Source organism: Pongo abelii, chromosome 4 (genome assembly GCF_028885655.2).
Source record: "Pongo abelii isolate AG06213 chromosome 4, NHGRI_mPonAbe1-v2.0_pri, whole genome shotgun sequence".
In the NCBI taxonomy this organism is placed as follows: domain Eukaryota; kingdom Metazoa; phylum Chordata; class Mammalia; order Primates; family Hominidae; genus Pongo; species Pongo abelii.
Window position 1 is genome coordinate 176444919 of NC_071989.2, and position 15131 is coordinate 176460049.

Sequence of the window (15131 nt, forward strand, 5' to 3'; positions counted from 1 at the left end):
CTGGTTCCTGTAAAAATAAAACCTGTAGCAGTGAATGCGTTTTTCTGATGAATACGTTCAAGGCTGTGATCATTGTGCAACTTCTGGTTGGATGCTTTCAAACATTCCATATTGAGAAACATCAGTAACAAGAACCAAATAGTCCACCAAAGCCTGTATTCAACTCAATGGAGAGGAACGTAAATTCTTACTTAGAGTTTCATTGAGGCCAACTCTATTCGGTCCACCATGGGAAGCAGAGATTTGAGGTTCTCTCTTGATTTGCTTTCCATTTTTACTTTATGATAAGGTGGCTCCACTACTTTGGTTTTCACTTAAGGGGTTGTTCCAATTACTATGCAAAACACAAATGGAAAACAGACAAGACAGACTTCTGTTCAGCAGACAAAAACCAAAATGCCAGAACATGGTAATTAATGTGAGCAATTTTATAAGCAAAATAATTTGTTTTAATTGGCTAAATAAGATCTGATATAATTATAATAGCCAATAAACTAATTTCAGAAAACTATTTATACCACAAACCTTTAATCACACTGTACACTCATTGCAATTTTGGAAACGGGTATAAAAATCGACCCAAATTATCTCATCTTTACAAATAAGAAAGATGCATTAAGGGCTTTTTTGAAACTTCAAAGGTTATGCTCTTTTCTTATTTTGGAGAATTTCTTTTTCTTTTTGGAAAAAATATATAGGCAATTTCAGGAGCATGAATCTTTAGTGAATCAAGAAGGAAGCATTATGAGGGTGAAAAATCTTTCTTAAGAAAACTCCTTTTGTCCAAGGTAAAAGGCTTATTAAGATGAGGTTTCTTCCACAATGTTCTTTCATATCATATTCACCCTAAGGAAAAACAAACCTCGTAGAAGAGAGAGATGTATAATTGGGCCTGAAATGACCTCCTAGAAGAGACCCTATAGAATTGAGAACTCTCTCTCTGAGGATTAGCTGCCCATGGGTCAACACAAACTGACTTCCAACTAATGTATAAATGATTTGGGGAAAACGATATTCTTCCAGAGGGCAGTTGTTAATTCTTCCTACCACAAGAATCCCAATTTGTTGGGATGAGCTAATTTTGACACCAACTTGAACACTGGTTGATGCACAGCATGTGCACACACACAAAAATACGTTAACGAAGTAAATAAATAAATGGCCTTTCATACAACCTCAGGGGTAAAAACGCTACAAATAAATTATGCACTTTTACATTATACTAGCTGTATTTTAACAACAGTTTTTAAAAGGCCAGGGACTGTATTATAAGCTCTTTCACATAATTTCTGAATGACAGAATTGCATGCCCATCAGAATTGCATGCCCACCAAATCAACCTGTCTTTTTTAATAAGTGCATTCTAGGTACAAGGTAGTACTCAAAGGAATAGCAATATATATTATACAAAAAAAAAAAAATACTTCGCTCATGTAACCTTCAGTATACTTAAAATCTATGTGATGAAGTGAGATATAAATCAAATTAAAAAAGACCTAGTAATATTAGAAGAATAACAGTTCACCAATAGTATGAGATATCCAAAGGCAGGACAAGATTAATGGGAAAATTATATGTATTAAAATGTTCTCAGCAATGGGTGCTTAGAAATGGGAGAAAAGAGCATTTACTGTGAGCTAATATAATGTAGAAGAAATATTTTTGGATGGAGAAATATCTTATTTTGAACAAAGGATAGCATACATTTAACAAATCGTTCCATGCAAAAGGAAAACATAGGGAAATAGCAGGGTACAAAATGTGTTTGGAGGTATATAGACCAGATTTTAAAACACTGCTAGAAATAGATGAATGTAGGCAAAATTGAATGGCTCATTCATGTATCAGACCCATATATACTCAACACTCACCACGTGTTAGGCACTGGTCTAGCTACTAGGAATATAGCAGTGAACAACAACAACAACAATAAAAATACGCTGACTTCGTGAAGTTTATGCAAATATTTCAAGACAGTAAGTGTGTGACACCATTGATTATCCTAATATGGGGAGCACAGGCAGTTCCTTATCTTAGTTCTATTGCTTTTTATTTGCGCACAGACAGGCAGAGACCATGGTGTGTGTGTGCATATATATAAATATATATTTCAAATAAAAGCATTTATTCAACTTGTTGAAAATTCAACAATATTGTTCATCACCATGTACACAGAAAAACACCATATAGGTTGATGGAATTGTTTATGTTGTTCCAGATTGTTTTAGTATTATATAGACTTAGCCAGAGAGAAAATAAAAGAGAACATAATTAATGCATTTACTTAAAAAGAAAGAATTAAAGGTGATTAAACGCTGTGGGTATTTGTGTGGTTATTTCTGTCTTTATGTGTAACCTTAAAAGGACGACTATCAGCTGATAACTTTTCCTTTTCCATGATGGAATGGGTGGCCTGAGGGGCCCGTCTTCAAGCAAAATGTAAATGCCAAGTATGAGGACCCAAATCAATGAGTATCACCTTCCTACAGCTTTTTTTTTTTTTTTTTTTTTTTTTTTTTTTTTGCAGAGAACTGCATTTGTTTCTATCTGTGCAGCCATAGCTACATCATTCATATGTAATGTTTGTCTTTTATATTATTTTGTATAATTTTGATGATTTTCATAGAAAACATGATGAAAACATTTCCCCCAAAAAAGTGTTGCTGAATTTAAATGTGGTTAAAAACTTAATCTCCATGAGTATAGATGATCAAACACTCAACAAATATTTACTGAGTAAGCAAGCTAGTTTGTTTACAGATTGTGGGAGGTACTAAAGATGCAAAGTGTTTAAAATGTGAATATTGTTCTCATTTAATTTAAATACATATGGAAGAACGGGGCACAAACCAGAAAAGCAAAGTAATAAACCAATGTGACATAAGCTAAGTCTGAATGCCTGACATGGATAAAAATAACTAGAAGGTGGAAAGACAAGGGTTAATATCCTGGCTTTGCCATTTGCTCCCTATGTGACATCGGGTAAGTTAATTTTGCTAAATCTCAGTTTTGTTGTCTGTAAAATGGTTCTAGTAACAGCCATTTGGTGAATTGTTGCAAGGTTAGAAATTAGAGGTAATAATAAGTCCTTGTCATTTAAGAAGCATTCTCATTACTATGAACTATTTCATTATTGTGTAGGTGTTAGCTATATACTAGCTATTATGGTAATAGCTTCACATGGATTAGCTATGAAGTTCTCACAATATTTTACAGATGGGGAGAGCAGGGTTTAGAGAGTAAAAGAATTTGACCCATGTTCCACAATTAGGAAACAAATTTCAGGGTGGGGATTTGGACTTAGGACTAACCCCAAAGCCCAGCTCCTAATTATGATACATCCCAGAGCACTGTGATAGCTATGGGAATTAACAGTTTCATCAATGTAAACCAAGAAAGTCAAGGATATCCTTGTGGAGGACATGTAACCTGTCCTGGTCTGTGATAAAAGATTGGAGTTAAATATGTTCATATGAAAGAGAAAAGGCTGTTCTAAAGAGAACAAATAATGTACTTGAGGCTCTGAAAGGGATGCATATGCATCAGGCTGGGCATACAGTAAGCTCTTGTGCAGTAGGGATAGAACCAGTGTTTACATGGATAGGTTGGTGTCAAACCACAGAGGTGACTGAAGTTGAGGCAAGCAAATCTGCACTTGATTCCCTAAGGAATTGTGAACCTTAGATGATTTGCAAGCTGATACATAAGATAATGAAATAAGACAGACTTTCAATTGACCAATCAATAACTATTGGGAATGGATGTCATTCAGAGTGGCATTTTAAGAAGGTTATTCTGGCTTGATAAGGATGAATTGGAGAAGGAAAAAAAAAACCTCTTAAAACGGCTGTTTTCAATAGCTGTGTCATGACAGTTGGGAGAAGTGTCACAACGAACAAGGCACTAATAGAAAAGTATTAGTTTGCCAAACATTAGCTGGTTTATACATTGGGGCAGAGTCAAGGTCGTACGTAGAATAATGTCATTCTCCTTTCATTCAGATTCCAAGTACATTCTTGAGAAGGGGAAAGGCAGTGTTACGATCTCTGATGCAGTCCTTGCCAGAACCCTAGGAATGCCCCCTGGAATGGGTGCTGCATTTCACCGCCCTTCATGTGTTTCAGCACAAATAAAACAGCCTAAAGAAGTGCTGCATTAAAGAATTATTGCAGCTTTCCAGGCAAAAGTACACAAATCAAGAAATGTCAGAGGTCTAAAAACAGTAACTTTAAGAGATATGGGGTTGGTATTTAAGTTATTGGTAATTGAATGATTGTGGTGGGGGAAGAACTGAGCCCTGAATGGCTCGAAGGATTTTACATTTTACACTGGTGAGGAGATTTGGAGAAAGGGCTTGCTTCGAGGGTGAGTTCATGAGTTGAGTGTTAGAACTTATTGAGTTTTAAGCATATTATCCAAGTGGAAAAACCCAGAGGGGAGTTTGAAGAACTGTAGCTTGTAAAGAAGGTCAGAGTGGAAAGAAGTCTTTATGAGTCATCCATTTTGAGGTGATGAAATATTGTCCATGTTATCCATTTTGAAAATTTTAAAAAGCTGTTGAGTGGGTTTCCTAACAATAGCCTAACAATAGAAGTTCACATTTACTGATGCACCTGCTATGTGCTGGGAGCAGGACCTACCACGGCACAGGCATCATTTATTCTTAATGACAACCCATGAAGCAGGTAGCCTTACACCCATCTTAAGATGAGGACACAGCCCCACAGTGAGACAAAATAACTCGGTCAAGGTCACACAGCAGTAGGTAGTGGAGCTGGGATTCAATCTTAGGCAGGGTAACCTGGTTCCAAAAACTGAGCACTTAACTACCGTATCATACGCTGTCATATAAGCATATGAATGTAAAGCTCTCCCACAGAGAAATAAGTCACATAAAAGTCACATTCCAGTAAGAAATATTAATATGACTTGGTCACCCCAGTATAATCACCTAGCCCCCCACCCCACTCAAGATATCTTAAATCACACATATCCACTCCACTACAAATGATATCCACTCACGGAACCCACCTCCTCACTAAGGAAGCGGTAAAAATAAACAACAGTGCTGATAGCCATTTGTAGCTTTAAAAAAATCTCTCTTTTTGTCCGCTTTGGAGATTTCTTTTTATCTTTCATTGACAATGTTTTGCAGATCCTGTTCAATAAATCTCGGGCCCCTTCCCCTGTTTTTATTGTGCTGAAATAGTTGCGTGCTGAAATAGTTGCATCCTTGTAACTGGGTCTTTATTTTTATTGGCAGAAAATTCTCAGTCCATTTATTCCCTTGTATAAAGTAAATTTTAACTATAGAACCTGTATCAATAATGTCATTTAAAGGAGGCTGCTTCCAGTACACTCTGCAAAATGTCCGCAGAGATTTCCGGATTTCCCAGTCACCACTTCCCTCCCTGCTAGCCAGGCCTTGCAGCTCCCTTTTCCCTTCTACGTCTGAGCACTCTCTGTTCTCTGGCCAGCTGCCTTCTGTTCAGCCCCTGTGTGTTCTCCATTCTCTGCTCTGCCTTAATGATAAGTAGAGTTTCATCCTAAGCAAATTAGGGTGGAGGTGGGGATTACTTCTTTATTTGGGTCCAAGCGAAAAACATACCCTACTATTGGCAAACCATGAAGAGTATGACACTTCGAGTTTAACAAGATTAAGCAATGTGGCCAGTGTGGGGGAAGAGAGTGTTATTCTTCTTGGACCATTTCTCATTCTATATCTGGTGGCTTACATAGGAATTCCAAATTACAAGATGCCTAGGGTCCAGGGATATGTTGTTGGGACATAAGATAGTTGAAATGGTTGTGTACCTGGGTTTTTCTATTTTTTATGTTTCTGAAATGATAATTGTTATAAGTAGGGCACATAGAATTTACTTTCGGATATTGGAATTGCTTAATTTCGAAGAGATGGCCAGTCAAAAGCTTGGGCATCTCCTCTTCCTGTTCACTTACTACTGTTTTAGCTCTGCTTACCACGAAAGGTAAGCAGTCATTTTCACCAATAACTTATATCAAATAGTTGACCTTGGGACCAGCAATTTACATTCTTATAAAAGAGGTCACTTAGGGAATTTAACTGTGTAATCCTAGCCCCCATGTGGTAGGAGATGAGTAGAAATGGAACAAAGCTGGTGACACACCATTTGAAACAATTTGAATTGGGAAATCATTTCTTTTCGACTTTGTGTTAAAAATGGAACCTACTTTAAAATGGTACAGGAAGGGAGAAGGATGCAGTAAAAGTCTGTAGCAATAGTGACTCAAAAACTCTGTTCCAGGACTCAAGAAAGCAATCCTGTTGTCACATTTGGAGGGAAACCAGAAATAATTTAGGTTTTTCACTTTCCTAATAGCTTCTTTTCCAATACCTTTCCTTCAGATACCATGCCGTCCCTTTTATTTTGCCTTTATTAATGAAAACTAATGAAGAGAAACACCGTTTAAACTTGAACTAGGAAACACAGGTTTTGTAGTGCTAATATTTTGGTGTGGGCTCTTTTTTTTTTTTTTTTCCTTTAAGACAATTATCAAGACGAAGCATTTGTTTCTTCTTTTGTTTACCCATGGCAGTTTGTCAGCAGTTATGATAAGTAGAGTTCCATCTGCCAGTAAAACTACATTGCAAATTGCCGTAGAAATTAGCAGCTTTCATTTTTGCCTACATAAATAAATATGCGAAATAAATTGCATATAAATGCATCCTAAAAAATCACAGGTACACCACACAGTTAAATGCCAATCAGACAAAACCAGAGACACACTGCGATTATCTCAGTTTTCAAACCTGGGAGATACACGAATGTGTTTCTAAATGAGAGAGGCAGTGTATCATGCTCGCTGAGATAAAAACAGAAGCTGCCAGACACTGCACTGTGGCTTTATTCTGAGAATCCTTTGCCTGAAACCCGCTCTATCTTTTCTTGATGTTCTCTGTCTCTCTCTCTCTCTCTCCCCCTCTCTCTCTCTCCCTCTCTCTCTCTCTGCTTCTCTCCCTCTCTCCTCGCTGTCTTTCCCTCGCTCATTGTTCTCTCTCTCCTCCTGCCTTTGATGCACATACGTTGTCACAATTCATTGACTCTCCTCTCTTCTCTGTTCTTACACTCAAGCCTAGCGGTGCTTTCGCCAGGCAGCAGCAGCCTCTCCTGCGAGTTTTAGGCATGTATGCAGCTCAGTTTGATCGAGCGTTCCTTTTCTGCCTTTTCACTCTTACAAAAGATTAAAAGGTGGCGTCACATTGCTCCCCTGTTCCTTCCCGCAGGAGGGACTTAAAAGGGACAACAAAAACTAATCACTTTCAATAAGCATTTTCTTGCTGGAAAAAAAAAAAAAAAAGAAAAGAAAAAAAGAAAGAAAGAAAAAAAAGGCGGGGGGTGGACTTAGCAGTGTAATTTGAGACCGGTGGTAAGGATTGGAGCGAGCTAGAGATGCTGCACGCTGCTAACAAGGGAAGGAAGCCTTCAGCTGAGGCAGGTAAGCGCCGATCGGAGGGTTTGACCGAGTGGCTTAGTTAAATCTCTGTTTTCACCGTTTTGTAATTGAGAAAGGCATCCGCAGCAGAAGCCGATTTTTCAGTCGGCTTCCTTTTGTTTAACATAGAAAGTACCTGTATTAATTTTGATGAATTAGAGCATGCAGCAAATTCAATTGAAAATAGATTTGTATAGTAAATGCATTTATACTGAATGATTTCTCCTCCGTTTTATTTAAGGAGAGAGATGAGAAAGATGATTTTGATCAGAATAGCACTTTGCATTACGTTAAATTCTAAACAGCTAACGGAAGGAAAAATAATCCAATTGATACTGCTTTTGAACTCCGGGACTTAAACCCTAGGAGACAGCTGGCATTTGAAATTTTTCTTCTAACTGAACTTCTGATGTGTTATAATAATTTTTCACCGGAGGTTTAAGCAAGGGTAGAGTTTATTTAAGTCGAGCTCCTGGGGTTTGTTTGGCTTGGATCTTGTGGGTGAAGCGCTTCTTATATCTCCTTAACCTGTGTCAGGTTGATGTTTCATAAATGGAGATTAAGTGTTGTCCCAAATGAAATATGAAGTTAAAACATCAGGTTAGGGTATGTTGTAGAAAGGGATCTGGTAAATAATTAGGATAACTGAATTATGACAGTTTGAAATGGGAGTTAACTCTGGAGGTGCTGTTTGATAAACCTTTCTGGATTCTAAGCGGTTCAATAATGGAGGGGCTGATTACCAGTCTCGAGTCGGAACTTTGCATCAGGATCCTAAATGTGGAATACATATGGATTTTCACTGTAGGTAGCTTTTAGAAATATGTCCCTTTTGTGTGCTATGAATGAGAGTTGTGGATTATATTTGATGGCATTTCTCCTTTAAAGAGCTTTGGGGTGAAGCTTAAAAGGCTCATATCTATTTTAACATTGAACAAACACAAAATGCAATACATGCTGATCTCTCAGCACTTGATTTTTGTTGCTACTTCTGTTGTTTCAAAGTTTTGATTATGTGTTTTTAACCTCAGTCTTTGTCGATTCTGTGTTCATTGCTTCTGCTGCTAAAATGTATTGCTGACATGAATAAACTGAGATTTGAGAAAGAAAAAAAAAAAAACCCACCCAAACCCACCTCTGATTAGCCAAGTTTCTAATTAAGGATAACAGAAATCCAGATTGTATCTAAGATTTTACCTAAAAGATAGCATAGAATGTTTAAAATTCATTTTTAAATGTTTTTATGAGAAAATCTGAATATTGAAAGTACAAAATTCAGTTAAAAGAATCCTCCTCTGGAATGATATATACAACGGTGACTTCAGTGCCTGTACTAGGTTTGGTCCTAGAAAGAACTGCACTACTATGGCATTGTTGATTTCAGCGGCCACAGAAGGGAGGATATTTTACGTATTTGTCTGCAGATAAGATTTTTTCTTCCCAAGTTTCCAAACCGGACTTATTCCTCAATATCATACACTGGCATATCTCGTGTTTGCCAGACCATCTAATGGCATCTTGTGGGTGCAGCCTATGAATCCAATTTTATGAGGACATCAGAAAGTGCTGAGTAGTGGGGAGTACAGACCAAATGGACTGTGGGTCTGATCATACTTCATCATCCAGAGATAATCTCCAGTGGAAGTTCCCTGGGAAGCCCCTGATACAGGTTGGGGAAACTTAATTTTTCCTCATGGTTAAAAGAGTAGGGAAAGATGTAGACAAGAGAAAAAGACACTGCTGTCGAATGTTTGATGTAATCGTGCTGGTGGTAGCATAGTGAATTTTTAAAATCACATCACATGTAATTTTTTTCAACTTAAGAAACTTTGCAGAATCTTGAAGCAGCTTTTCTCAAATTCAATCTCGTTTTTTTCCTACATCGTTTTTTCTTGCGTGAAATTTTTCTCTGACTCCAGCTATCCGTAACTATTGAAAGCTGTTATTCTGCTGCTGATATGATTATTTCTCAAATAAGTGGCAAGTGTTGAAAGGATGGGCCAAGAGAAATATGTTGTCTGTATCATATATGCTTTGCTTTTATTTAGGAAAATGACTTCTTCCAGGTGAGGCAATGATAAATTTGAAGTTGCGACTTGGCTGTTTGCCGCACCAAACAACTATCCTTTTCTTAGAGAACAAAATAGAACTAAAGTAAGCAGAAATAATTTCATTGTAAACTGGATTGTAGTTCAGCATGTACTTTTTAGGCAGATGGTAATCAAAGCTATCCTTACTCAAACTATTTGATTCATATAAATAGCATTTTTCTGAATTTTCCAGTAGATGTTGCTGGAGAGCAAAGAAAAGAGCATTTTTTTTTTTTTTTTTTACAGGAAAAAAAGAAATGCAGTAGACTTGTAAAAGCCAAGGAAAAAGATTCTTCTCCCCAAACTCTGCTGATAGCATTTTGCATAATTTGCTAATTAATGAATTATATTGAATCATTACCGTTTATGATGTTCTATAGAAAGCTATTAAAACTTGAGTTCGATTTTAAAATTATGAGATTGTTCTCTTTAGTCCCTATATATAATGTCTGTTTGCTGTTTTCCGTTTTTAAAAAATCAACTTAACTGCACATTACTATTCAGAACATTTCATCCCTGAATGCTAAAACCCTTTAACATGCAAATATGATGTCAGAGGAAGAACTGAAATAGAATACCCTGAGAAGAGTAATGATCAAACGCATTATAAAAATATGCACCAGTTGCCAACATGTAATGAAATATTAAGAAATTAAAAGCATGCAACCTCTAAAGTAATAGAATTTCATTGCTCTGAGACTGTTTTCCCACTGAATATTAAGTGCTTAATAGATCTACCCGTAAAAAACAATCGAAAACCTACATGATTTGTCACTGAAGTTCTTTCATTATATGATTTTGAAAAATTAGCCCAATAGGATTTTCCTCAGAATAGGAAATGTAATTAACATTGGATATTAGGTGCCAGATTTCCAAAGCAAAAGCTATAAGGCTTGATGGAGAAAATAGGAACGCAGAGAGCAAACATAAGCACTAGAAACTGAGGGGACCCACGCTGGAACTACTCTGCTTGTAATCACTGTGATAAAATGACAAAGACGTCCCAGAGGAGCCCAGGAATCTCATACCCAGACACGAACTGATGCAATTTCAGGACCAGTGACCTCTATCTATGGGAGTATTTATTTTTGGAAACGATCAATTAACTGATTTCAATAGTGAAAGGGAAGTGTATATATTTTTTCCAATGAGAGGGGGATGTAGGGTATTACAAAAGCACTTGCAGACAGGACAAGGGTGTAACCTATGTTGGAAAGCTTTCGGTTTTCTTACCTTAAGCAGACCTAGTTCTTTGCTGGTGGATTCTTCTTTGGCATTGAATCACTTCTTTGTCAGTTTTCCTTCCTGAGGTGTGAAATGCTCCACAGGATGTTTTGATTTAACACCTATTTGTTTCTCTTTTCTGGGAGGAAAAAGCTTGTATTTAGAAGGCGTAAGTGTCAGCTACTTCTATTTTGTAATTAATGCTCTAAGTCCACTGGGCTAAGGATGTTCCTGATTTTTTATTTTTATTTGATTTAAATACATTTGTTTTTGTACTTGACCCATAGTGGTTTTTTTCTTCTTCTGTCTTTAAATAAGGAAAGCTACACAACTTGGTGGGAGATTCTACTTTCTAGTAAAGCTTATTTTTGTTTGCCTCTTGTTCTCTTTTTTTTAATAGTAGCTAGCTATCAAGCGCTGACTATATTCAAAGTACCATGAGCTAAGTGTGCCAAATTGCACCCCTAACAACAACAAGAGATGTCTCTCCACTCACTGAGAATCTGACGAAGATGCAAAATATGAGCCAAACAGCCTACTGGACTAAAAGTGCCAGGTCTTAACTCCCTCCCTTAGGAGAGCAGGGGAGAAAAGGTCACTGCAGGTTGAGAGGACCCTGAGGAGCCTGTCTTTGAATTAGGGGTGAAATGTGAAAACACAAAATAATCCCCATCAGCAAAATCAGAGTGGGCACAGGGGGCACATGCCAAAAGGGAACAACTGATGCTAGTATGATGGAAGGTCTTGAACGGCAAGCCAAGGTATTTGGTAGCCACTGGAGAGGGGTGATCTGGCAGCTTTAGGGGAGTTGAGGCTTTGGACGTGGACGGGGAAGTACTGGAATATGGGGTCCCACCATACAACACACCCTTCCCAGGAAATTCTGAAACATCTGTCTACAGGGCATCTATTCTTCCGTTAAATTGCAGCCTTACGGAGGTATTGCTACCAGTAGCCTATATCTTTCCCTTGTAGCAATGCTGTTGAAAACTCCTAGTCCAGAGGCTGGAAGCCTGTGAATAATCTGTTGCATTAGCCTAGACTTCAGCGGTAAGGTTGAGAAACGCTGGGGAAGGGAGACTGGCTACGAGAAACACCTTCGTATTATAATTATTGCAATTTCTTGTTTGTACTGCAGATGTCATGCCCTCATTAGACAGGGATTTTGTGTATATGCATTTGTTTTCATGTTTTCATAAGAAAAACCTTCACCATTCATTGGAGATCAGACCCGTGGTTTAGAAGGTGTGATGTTCTCTCCATGCTATTTCACTATAATCAATTAGTGTTATGTTCATCTCCGGTTTCTTGACATTGATTACGATGGATTTTTATGATCTTTGAGGGGTTTCATCTCTCTAAAAACATATATACTTTATTTATTAGAATTAATTGCCTCTCTGAATTGCCTGTGTTGTCAGTTACTTTCTATAAACCTCGACTAACTTACCTTGAACTCTTTGACATCTAGTGTATTTGATTGACAAGCTCAGCTGTGGAGACTACTCTAACTATATAATGGAAGTTTATATGTGAACATATAAGCTGTTTTCTTTTCAACAGAGTTCACAATGAGAAGGAGCAAAAATAATTATTAGTACAATTAAGTAAGTAGAGTATCATGCTTTTCCTCTGTAACACAGATTTTACCAGCCTATTCAGTTGGACACGGTCACCAACATCACCTCAAAACCAAACTATAGATGAGTGACTTTCCTTGTCCTTCAACCACTTTAATTTAATTTGTTCCATTTACTTTTCCAAGCTTTTCATCTTCCCACCATTTTAATACTATCAGAGATGGGGGGCTGCCCATGACATTCACACTTGACATTATCAAACACAAAAGGCATCACTCATACACTTGACTGCATTACAATGCAAGGAAAAAAATAGATCCCAAAGGCTTAGAAATTATTGTCTCGTACCTTGAATGTAGGTGGATTTTCTTTTCTGTTTCCTCCAGCCTGCCTCATTTGACTGTTTTGCCACTGTGTGTTTGCAGAGGGTTCTAAAAGCCCTGCAAAAATCAGCACTCACAAATCCATAACATACACATTTTTATATTCACTGGAGATATGTGTCTTAGTATAATAGAAATTTACAATCATATCATTATTGTCTGTTATTTGTTAGACACCAACCACATTTTGATGCAGTTCCAAAGTTGCAGCTTGCACCAGAGCTACCTTCTCATCATTGACTTCAGTTCTTCTGACAGTCCGAAAGTCGTAGCCAAGCATTGTCGTGACTCACAGATCTGTGGTCACTGCAGTTCCTTTATTATTGGTGGGCAAGCCAGAGATTTACTGAAATCCACAGTAGCTCTAATTTTTGTGTGTGTGAGTGCGGAGAATTCTTAAAGTTAGTATAAATTTATCTGTACCTCCCTTTGCTTACTATTCTGAGCCTGCTGGTCAAAGACAGTTTACCTCTCTGCCCCCATACATAAGACAACACTTGTGACCTAAATAAATAGCATTAGATTGTGGTGAGTTGCTTCAGTCATATTACATCATGCATCACGATCGTGTGTGCTGTAAAGCTCTGTAAAACAGCCAGCTACATAATATCCTGCAGGTTTAATATACTTCTGCAGCCTTGTACTTGGGAAGGATTTCTGTAATTGGAGACAATCTAGTAAGGAGAACTTTTTAAGCCATTGGAGGCCAAAATACAAGTTTTTGAGAAATGTGCCTTTATAGGCTTGAAACTGAATGGATTACAAATTTCTCTTAACTGGACAGAATCATAATTGCCTATAGAGTGCGGTCCTGATTATCCAGGGTTTGAATTTCCAGCATGGGGATTATCCAGATTTCTTCCTTGACTCCCCTGTCTTTTTCCTAACTACCTGATGTGAATCATTTCTCTAATCATTGGCACCTCTGCTAATGCTATGCAAGGGCAAATTTGAGCAGGAAAATCCGAACTAGCGAATTATCATTCAGAAGAGGGAATTATGTAGAAAAATCTGGTTTTTGTAACTATTCACTGAAGTCGACTGGATAAATTTAAATTTGGGGGGACATCTTTCTATTTACAAATGATGGTTTACTGTAGCTGCATATATGTCAATATCTTACCACCTGTTTAAGGAGCAGAAAAGTAAATTAATGATGCCAAATAGTGCTTTCATTGTATTGGCTATAACATTCCTCTGCCCTCTCACCAGACCAGCCACCATTCTTAATTAGTTAGTTGGGAATCGGACCTAGCTGGAATTTTACTACAAGATCACACAGATCAAAGTAAGTATACCTTCTGCAGTGGATCAGGGTTCTGATTAGCATATTCCTCTAGGATTAAGTACACAAGTAAGCTATTCCTACCCAAACCCCAGTTAATTATCCTCCACCATTCTCATTTTAGTCATTAACTGGGTGCCAGTCAGTTCTTGATAAGTTATTTATTTTTAGGATTTGACCCACACACTGAAAGCCTCTTAGATACCACAAGGAGGCTGAAATGGTGAAAGAATAGGAAGTGGAGCTGGCCTTGCCAGAAACGCTGTTACTGCAGAATAGGACAGGAGTCACCAGACCACCTTCCAAGTCTGCAGAACAGGGAGCCGATTTCTGTCTACTGAATATTACTACAGAATCAAAACTTGAGGCTGGGCTCAGTGGCTCATGCCTGTAATCCCAGCACTTCGGGAAGCCAAGGTGGGCGGATTGCTTGAGGCCAGGAATTGAGACCAGCCTGGCCAACATGGTGAAATCTCATCTCTACAACAAATACAAAAATTAGCCGGGCGTGGTGGCTCAAGCTTGTAATACCAGGTACTCAGGAGGCTGAGGCACCAGAACTGCTTGAACCCAGGAGGCGGACGTTGTAGTGAGCGGAGATTGTGCCGCTGCACTCCAGCCTGGGAAACAGAGCGAAACTCTGTCTCAAAAAATCAAAAAACAGGAGCCAGAAAAGAAAACCTTGATTTCCTCTCATATTCATGTACATGAGTTGTGGCTTGGACACTTTCATAATCCTGTGGTTATATCTGGCACTTTGTACCAATGTCTCATCAAATACTGTACTCTTCTGTCATCTCTATTTGACAAACGTTATTTATTAATAATCGGTAGCAGTTTGAGGTGCTTAATACAAATTCACAAGCTGTTTCTGTTTCTAAATATATAACATGATATAAGCAATAAAATATATACTATATAATATAATTTACACAATATGCTAAAAGGCAAAAAGTAGTATTGCCTCAGTGGTACTTTAAAAAATATCCTTTTATCACTAGATTAAAACTGAGTCCGTTAGAAAGAAACATACTTGAAGTTGTTAAATGTTCAGGTGCAGTTGATGATGTAGTATAATGAACAGTAGTTTTCAACC

At 37.8% G+C, this 15131-nt stretch overlaps 1 protein-coding gene across 14 annotated transcripts in view; it reads left to right on the forward strand.

The window, feature by feature from the left end:
• TENM2 (teneurin transmembrane protein 2) overlaps positions 1-15131 on the forward strand; it is a 1285801-nt gene that overhangs the window by 586351 nt on the left and 684319 nt on the right. For 4 of the 14 annotated variants that reach the window (XM_054556195.2, XM_054556196.2, XM_054556197.2 and 1 more), the window contains exon 1: positions 6538-7476. The exons of 8 other annotated variants lie outside the window; for them this stretch is intronic. In XM_054556195.2, the coding sequence (XP_054412170.2) occupies positions 7431-7476 (46 nt within the window). In that variant the 5' untranslated portion in view covers positions 6538-7430. Of the gene's footprint in view, positions 1-6537; positions 7477-15131 lie in introns of those variants that run through there. 2 more of the 14 variants (XM_063724376.1, XM_063724377.1) reach the window with 2 other exon arrangements.